The sequence below is a fragment of the Spermophilus citellus genome (assembly GCF_964194105.1).
Source record: "Spermophilus citellus genome assembly, chromosome: 4".
Lineage (NCBI taxonomy): Eukaryota > Metazoa > Chordata > Mammalia > Rodentia > Sciuridae > Spermophilus > Spermophilus citellus.
In genome coordinates this window covers 18,158,886-18,167,826 of record NC_138185.1, presented here as the reverse complement: position 1 = coordinate 18,167,826, position 8,941 = coordinate 18,158,886, and the positions used below count along the sequence as shown (strand labels likewise).

The window sequence follows — 8,941 nt, the reverse complement described above, 5'->3', positions numbered from 1 at the left end:
CTTGCAATCCTCCTGCCTCAGCCTCCCAATCCATTGGGATTATAGGCATGTGCCACCGAACATAGCCACTAGGTCCTTCTTTTAAGTCACACAGGTATTAGCATATTGAAGACTCTGAGAAGTCCTCTTGTAAAAGATCTATTTAACTTTAAACATAATGATGTATGGATTTGTGCGTGAAGCTCTCCTTTTGGTGGAATGTCTATAAATCACCTACATTTCATAAAGTATGCTTTGGAGATAAGCTTACACTGTCAGCTTTGTTTTGTTTTAATGGTGGCTGGGTTGGTCCATGAGTAAACAGTCTTGACTTACAGTAATATTTTCCAAATCTCATTTATTTGCCTTTGACATTCCTGGAATTTGTCTTCTATTCCCCCTATGTGCTATTCCTGGATAGTTTTTATCTAAATCAGTCATTCAACTTTTTTTAACCTCATCCTAAGGAGTTATAACCATGAATTTGATATGGTGATTAATTTTTTTCTCAAACATATTGAAATAAATACAAAACTGTTAAAATTACAAAGTTCCTCTGTGCATAACTAATAATCTTCTCAAGTACTGGATGTAGTATGGGGTCATTTGTTTGAAGTGTCAAGAGTGGTGATGTGGATTGGGATAAGCCAGTTAACCTCTGTGCACTGCCAGTCACACATGCTGGAAAAGAAACTCAGCTTCTGATGATATGCCTGGAAAGCTGTGTGTCTATGTAGGAGGACCCTTGACAGTCTATTTTTACATCTACCTGACCTTCTTGGGAGGAACCTGGGAAGCAAAAGTAGATTATTCCTAGGCCCTTGGGTTTGGGGGTAAAGGTAAAGAGGTGGTAGGTGGTACCATTATTCTTGAAGGCTGAATTATCTTGGCCCAACTGAAGCAAGTATGTGGGAGCCATATGCCTTACCTGCTGGGCTGAGATTAATTCTGAAGTAGAAAGAGTATGTAAAGAGACACCAAGAGCAACGTGAAATTGGTTCTGGCAGGTTGCTTCATAAAAAGAACATGGTTTTGGAAGCAGGCCAACCTGAGTTTGAATATAAGACATGTCACTTACTAGTTGTATGTCCTTAAACAACTATTTTTTTTTGTGGGGAGGTACCTGGGATTGAATTCAGGGGCACTTAACCACTGAGCCACACCCCCAGCCCTATTTTGCATTTTATTTAGAGACAGGGTCTCACTGAGTTGCTTAAAGCCTCGCTTTTTGTTGAGGCTGGTTTTGAACTCTCGATTCCCTGGTCTCAGCCTCCTAGCCGCTGGGATTACAGGTGTGCACCACTGTACCAGGCAACTATTTCTTTTTGATATCTATTAGATAATCACAATTAACACCATTGTCCAGATGAGGAAACTGGGAATAACCTAATAGAGAGCAGATATAAATTAATATAAACTAATAGAGAGCAGAATTCAAACTTAGGTTAGTTTGATTCCAAGCATGTGTTTCTAACTGCTACATTACTCTGTTTTCATTCACTGGTTGATTACCACGCCTGTAGAAGATCTATTGCTGGGTGCTGGGGATTGAGTGCTAAGCAAGATGGATAAGTCCTCACTCACTCTTACAGATCTTGCATTCTTCAGGGGAGACAGACATTAAATCACCACTACCCTATTATTAACTTAACAATTGTGATATATTTAAAATGAAAAAACTCGCTATGAGGGATACTTGATAGGCACATGAAAGCCTTATCAGGTAGTATAGAAGGAGGTTAGGGGGGAGGGGCAGGGCCATTTTTGAGAAAGTGATATTTATGTTGAGCTTTGAAGCATTCACAACTCACTCTAAAATATGATAAACTAAAAAAAAAAGGAATACATTAAAATATTAAATAATAGTGGAAGTGGTAATAGATGTAGCAAAATTTACAAAATTGACAATAGTTAGATTTGTATTTTGACAACATGACTTGAGCAACTGCTGGAGAAGTTTGGGAGAGGGCCAGAATGGAAGCAGGGACCCCTATTACCCTGCTTTTTAATTTTTTAATTGTAGATGGATAGCATGCCTTTGTTTCATTTTTAAGTGGCTCTAAGGATCGATCCCAGTACCTCACAGATGTTAGCCCTTTGCCACTGAGGTACAGCCCCAGCCCCATCCTATTGTAATAATCCAAGCAAGAGGTAATGCAGATTTCTGGCTTGAAAGCTGCAATCAGCCGGACTACAGTGAAAAGGGGAGAAAATATTAGGGCAGGGATTTTTCTCAATAGGTGGAGAGGGGTTGAGCCCTGGAGGTGTTTGTGAGGCATCTAAGTGTAAATGTCAGGTAGGGTTGTATGTTAGTTACTCAGCTCTGAGACTGTATGACTTTTGTAAAATAGGAGGCCTCACAGATATTTTGAGGATTCAGAGCGGGGCATTCAGTAGGTACTGCTTAGATGGTTCATTTTCCCTACATATCTCTCCCCAAAGCATGTTAGGGATACAGCAGTGGGTAAAATCAGGTCTTTGTTTACCAGTTCTGGTTCCCTTTGGTCTCCTGCATCGTCCCTTTCTTTCCTCAGCACAATTCTTGGGTCATCTTAAGTTTTGTAAAACGAACAAAATGATATTAGCGTCCTGGTGACCCACGGTTACTTGCACGCGGTTGGAAACTGGAGCTAAACTGGATTCTTGGTTGACTGAAATATTAAAGAAATTTTTAAAGAAGTGTGTGAAATAATTCAGAAACTAGGGAGCCTGGACAAAGGCTGGGGAGGTGACTCCTCTAGCCAAACGGCTTCACGGCTGCGTAAGCATCTTAGGCGCTGGTGAGAGTCGTGGGGTCGTGGCCGCCAAGGTTTTGGCAGCTTTCAGTCTCCCCACCTCTGAGGAGATGAGGAGGCCGGACATCTACTCCTCCCGACCCAGCTGGATCCCGCCGCGGCCTTTAAAGGCCCACCACGTGGCCGCGCCGCTGGCTCTGGTCCGGAGGCGGCGTCCAAGGCAGCGCCTGCGCACTTCCTTCCACGGGGGTTTCGGTGTTCCGAGAAAGGGCGCCGCGAGAGGAACCGAAGTGTGCTCTGGGTGGGCCTCCGGGGGAGGAGTCGGCTCTTTATGCAAATCACAGCGGTGCGCGCGGGCCGGGGGCGGAGCTTGAGATGCCAAGCCGAGTCCGCCTTTCGAAGTGCAAGGGGGCGGGCCGCAACCCTCATCCCCTTTCCGCGAGCGCTGACGTCGCCGACGTCCCATTTAAAAGCGGCCGCGCAGGCGCAGTCAGCCGAAATGCGAACTTAGGCTGTTACACAACTGCTGGGGTCTGTTCTCGCCGCCCGCCCGGCAGTCTGTCAGCGTCGCCTCCGCTGTCGCCGCCTCAGCCGTTCCGGGAATCTCAGGCCCGCCGCCGCTGCCGCTTACCCGCACATCCGCGAGCCTCTGGGGGTTCAGTCCGCCCGCCCGCACAGGCCGGCCCCACCGTCCACGTCTCCCTTGCGCTGCCCCGCCGCCCGCCGCGCTCGCTGCTCCGGCCGACATGAGTGGGGACCACCTTCACAACGATTCCCAGGTACGGCTCGCGGCATGGCCCCCGACACGGCCCCGCCCGGCCCGGCCCAGCCTGGCCCGGCCCTCCCGCAACCCCTGACCGGCCGCTTTGACAGGCCCGCGTCCTCAGCCAGACGCCGCACGCCGAGGGAGGTGGGCTCGCCAGGCCCGGGCGGAGCCGCCAAGTTAAGAGTTCGGGCGGGGGATGGCTGCTAAGCGAGGCAGACCCCAGGGCCTCCGCGGCTCTTTCGGTCCCGGGGCGCTGGGTGGGCCCGGTTCCCGGCCGCGCGCGCTCCCACGCCGCCCGGGGGTTTCACGTGCCTGTTGTTTCATCTTTCCTCCTTTTCTTTCCCCAGATCGAAGCGGATTTCCGATTGAATGGTGAGTGTGCCCCCCCCGCCCCGCCCCGGGCCCCCAGCCGCCCGCCGCCTCCCCCGCGCCCGGCCCGAGCCGGGCAGAGGACAGACATGGCGTCCCAGAGACTAAGTCCCGGCTCCTCGCTCACCGGCCCCATTGTTCCCATCGGGCTGCCTCTGGACCCCCTTTCCGGGGGCCCCAGCTCCCCCAGGTTGCGGCCTTCCCAAGAGCGGGCAACGGAGACCCCGCTCCGCCCGCCGCGGGGCTGCGGGCGGCCTTTCCCGGCCGGGATTCCTCCCGGGAAAGTCGCCTTGTCGACGGTCGGGACTTAGTCTCTGCGCCATTTTCTTTTTCTCTCTCCTTTCTGTGCCTGTGTCTTTCTCTCCCTAGCCTCCTTTCTTGAGCTGCCCAAAAAGAGCTTTCTGCAGAGCAAAGCCGTATAAATCACAGATCTCACCAGAAAGGGAGGGATCGGAGACTGATTTATTATATATATTTTTTGCAAATATAACTTTATTTTGGGAGGTTATTCACTTTCTGCTTCATGTTCGCTTCCTTTTCTGTTTCCAGAATGAAAGATTCCCTTAGGCAACTGTTGATTTGGGGAAGGAGGGGGTAAGATGTTTATGGTAGGAATTATGGCTCTAGAACTAAAGACACCCTTTGTGGAGTTCTTCATATTTTTCCTCCCAAGTTTTTCGTTGCCAAGGTAGCTCCCTTCAGAAAGTTTGCAAGTTCTCTGTGTGTCACCTAAGTGAATGTTGGACTTGGGCATATTGATTTTCTTTTTTTTAATTAAAGTATTAGTGACTAGAACTTTTCATTATGGCTATGGTTCCCAAGGCAGTGGTTTTAGAGAAACAGTTTAGTGTACTTGTTGAGAGGAAAGGTTTTTAAGCATCTCTTCTGGACCTGATGTGTTGGCCTTTTCTTTTGGTTTGGGGAGGGCGTGTAGATCTTATTTATTGAAACAAGACCAGCACCCACCCAAGCTTCCTATATATTCTTTATAGAAGCTGCTGTTTTTCCAGGAGTCAAGATTTGGATTGATTTCTTTCCATCTTTATATTTTTGAACTGTTTTCAGCCAAACCCAAGACATTTATTCTTTAGATATTTTCACTTCAGTTACCCTGGAAAAGTACATCCCCGTGCCCCCAATTCACCTTTGCAAGCTTTCCAATAATCAAGTTGAAGGAGAAGTTACCTCTGTTTTGCTGGGGATTCCCACTCATTCTGATGGTACATAATCCTGCTCAATTGAGTTTAAGTTCCGGGAACCTCTCCAGTGGGAGAAGCTGATGAGTAGGTTTTCTACTGTTGTAATCAGCAGTCCATCATGTTAGCCTGCTCCACTGGGAGCAGTCTTATGTTTAGATATTTGAAGTGGGGCATATCCAGCAAGAGATGATACTGAACCAAGAAAGAATCTGGTTAAATGATAGCATTCCTTGAGCACCTGATAGGTGCCAACCACTGTGCTTAGTGCTAGAGCTAAACCTGGGACCACATTGCTGCTCTTATTCTCCATTTTATTGGGGGAGACATAATTAGTTAATGATAAGGTAGGTACTGGGGCATATGTGTATCCAAAGTGGTTTGGGAGCACAGGGGACTTTATTTGTCTGGAGGTGGGGAAATTTCTCTGAAGTGACTCTGAGCAGGGTATTGTGCAAGACTAGGTGCTGAGAATTGTCAAGGGTTGAACTGTTTCTTAAGTACAGTGAGCCAACCTGACAGGCTTTTAAAAGGGGGAGATGTGGCCCCTGCTCTTCAGAACTAGCAAGAGTATGGATGTGTTTCTTTGGGACATGGGGTCAAAGAAAGGATGTGGCAGGTGAGGATCTAGTCCTTTTGATCTCTCTAAAGGAAGATAGGATCTTAATGTAGAAAAAGGTGGTTGTTTTTAATGTTAGGCTGGGATGAGTATGTAATATATTTAGTAATGAAGCAAAGTTTAGCCCTTTCTCATAAGAAACAACTTTCCATAGTTCTCATCTGAATTATACAAAGAAATTACTGGATATGTGAATGATTGAGCCCTGGGTGGGCTGTTGATCCACTACCATTTTTATAGAGACCAAAATAAACTGCTTGTGTTGACTTTTAGGATGTGTTTGTTCATTTTTTTTCTGGAAATAATAGTTAATAATTTTTGGATGCTTACTGTCTGCCAGGTAAGAATCTCAGTGCTTTCCTTGTTTGGGTTTCCTAATTTTATCCTCCATAAGACCCTTATAAGTTAAGTTCTGTTATCTCCATTTTATAGATGAGGAAATTGAGGCCTTGGTTTATTTACTAGCTTGCCCGAGGTCAGTGAGTGATAAACTCCAAAGCTCATGACCCTAGCATTGTGCTATGGGAATGATATTAGTATGGAGAAATTGAAAGCTTCACATATCTCCATTACATGAACTGAAGGAGAGAGGAAAGGGTTTGATGGTTTGCTTTTTATGTAACCTGTTACTTCAAGACAGAGAGCGCTTTTGTCTTCTAACCACCATAAGAGTCTGAACTAGAGTAATTAATTATCTTTGTAAATATTAATCTAGAAAATGAATTAGTAATTGTGTGCTCACTCTATCAAGTAATACATTGTTTACTAGTGATCAATTTATGTAACTATAAAAGAATTTGTAAAAACATTTATATTCAGACATGTCATTATTGATCTTTGTATTAAGAGGAACTTAAACAATTAAAATCACACATCTCTCATTTTTCTTGCCATCATTCTCTAAGATATAGAAGATTTTTTTCCTCTTTGGTGTTCTCATTCCTTCTAGTATGTAAAATTATAGTTGTTTGTATGGAACTTAGAACATTCTGGTCTATACTCCACTGCTCAGAAAATGTTATTTGTGAAATGTAGTCATATTTAAAATATCAACCATGAATTAGGAATCTCAGGAGCAGAAATCATAACCACTCTTTTACCTAAGTGCAAAGACTTCCTTTGTAGGTGTTGGTAATGCTAACTATAGTGGGGCTGAGTCATTATTTCAGTACTGTACATGCTGCCTAGCTGTCTGTAAAGTTGATAATGATAACATCAGTTTAGGGTGTTAGTGCTGCTTTTTCTGTTTCAAGAACTTGGAAGTTTTGCTTATGTACTCTGAAGTCCTTGGGTTCTTTTCCATCCTCACCCTTTAGTATGGTAGAATACTTGACTGTCTTATCATGATTTGATCATTCATTATTCTGGTTAGCTTAATTGATTCAAATTGGATGAGAGTGAATTAAATATGAATTGTTTCTGGTGCTAACAGATAGTCGTACTTCTCTGCTATTGGGTATGTGTTGGGGAAGGCTGATGTGGCTCTCTAAAAATTCTCATCACATTTTAAAAACTGAAACTGATGGCACCTGCAAATGAAATCTGGAACATCTTCAGACTCAATTGGATATACTTAAAAGCATTAGGTTATAGTGTTGTCTTTCCTTCTACTATAGGCAGACCCTTTGGGACACCTTTTTATAATTAGTAAACTGCTAGAATCTTGTATTCTATCAGATCTCAGATTTTTAGGGTCTGGTATTCCTGGTGAAACAAGAAAATCCAGGAGTAAATAAAGGAATCAAAGAATTTATGGTTTAAAAGGTAAAAATTAGATAATATTGCTAATGTTGCTAATTCCTACTCTTCTTTGGTAGGGCAGATAAGAATAAAATGGAAAATAGAAACCCAGGGTCAGTCTTCAAATATCATTTTAACCAGTAATAACAAAAAAGAATAGAGTCTGACTTTTCTTTCTTTCTGCATAAAAATAGGGAATTGTGAGAGTGTGAAAGAGATTCATTAATTTGTTCTGGATCATGGTGAATTAATATTTATATGAGTACCAGGGATCCTTAACTAACATGTCAAAATTTATATTTCAAACTTAAACTTTAAGTTTTTTGTTTTCAGTGCATATATGCAGTGGTGAGATGCAAAAAAAAATGTCTACCTTTTGAGTCTGTAAATATGTAGAAAAAAACTTGCTTGTATATAATTATAGTAACAGTTGTCCTCCATGGCTAATGGTATGAGAGATGATTTTATTGTTTTTTTTCTGGATGTATACCATTTTAGGAGACTGTAGATTATATTGACATTATATTATTTCATATTAGTTGGGCATGAATGCATGTGTATATTACAGGCCTTTGACATCTTTTGCTGTACTTTAGTGCCAACTAAATTTTCTTCTAACCCAAAGTAATTTCCACAGAAGTGTCTTTTGTGAGGGGTTGCATCTTTTCCATATGAAACTATGTTGAACTGTAATAAATTCTAGATTCACTTGGAAAAAATAGATTCAAATATAAATTTTTTGAATGAGGCTATGGAATTGTTTGAAGTAAGTATTTGATGTAGGACCCTGAGGGTCTTTTTATTAACCCTCTTGAAAAATATTTAAATATAGTTAATTCATTGCATTTGGAAGTGAGTCCATTGAGTAAATTTTGAATCGTGTGGTTTAGATTATCTGCTGTCTCTTAATTATTTTGAAACCATTAATTTTGCATAATAAGGGCTTTTGGGCAAACAGTTGAAAATTTAGCTTCTTAGAGTTTAGAATAGGAGAAGTTTCAAATTGCCCCATAAAGAAGTAAACAAAGTTATGAGTTTAAAAGAAGATTTTGAATTGTGTTTTACTTTAATAGTATCTGCAAACAAGTCTTCCTCGATATTTGCAGTCCTTTTAAATCAGAAGTTCAAGAAGCAGCTTTCCATTTCTATAGATCCAGACTGAAGTAGGAAATCTAAAATACAGGCCATCAGTTTGGAATAATTAGCATTTCGTCAACCCCCACTGTCCTTGCCAGCTGCCTATCTAGGTGCAGGCAGTGTGCAGTGTGTTGATAGTGTGGAGCCTGGGGACCTTAAAGGGGGATGAAGAGTGGAGGGTGGCACTGTGGCCAAGGCTTGATTAGATGGGACAATTTTGTATTTTGGTAGTATAGGAAATGGTCAATACTTTGTTGAAATGATTTAACAGCAAATAAGTACTGTTGAACATGGGTGTTTGGTGGTTTTGGTTTTTTTTGTTTGTTTGTTTGTTGTTTTTGTTTTTGAGACACAGTCTCACTAGGTTGCCGAGGCTGGCCTGGGACTCTCCATCCTCTTG

General features: G+C 43.0%; 1 protein-coding gene across 2 annotated transcripts in view; it reads left to right on the top strand.

Annotated features, from left to right (window-relative positions):
* Positions 1 to 2,960: 2,960 nt before the first annotated feature.
* Positions 2,961 to 8,941, top strand: part of TOP1 (DNA topoisomerase I) — an 84,797-nt gene continuing 78,816 nt past the window's right edge. The window contains exons 1-2 of one of the 2 annotated variants that reach the window (XM_081289975.1): positions 2,961 to 3,493; positions 3,828 to 3,852. In XM_081289975.1, the coding sequence (XP_081146101.1) occupies positions 3,461 to 3,493; positions 3,828 to 3,852 (58 nt within the window). In that variant the 5' untranslated portion in view covers positions 2,961 to 3,460. The remainder of the gene's footprint in view (positions 3,494 to 3,827; positions 3,853 to 8,941) is intronic. The other variant, XM_081289976.1, reaches the window with a different exon arrangement.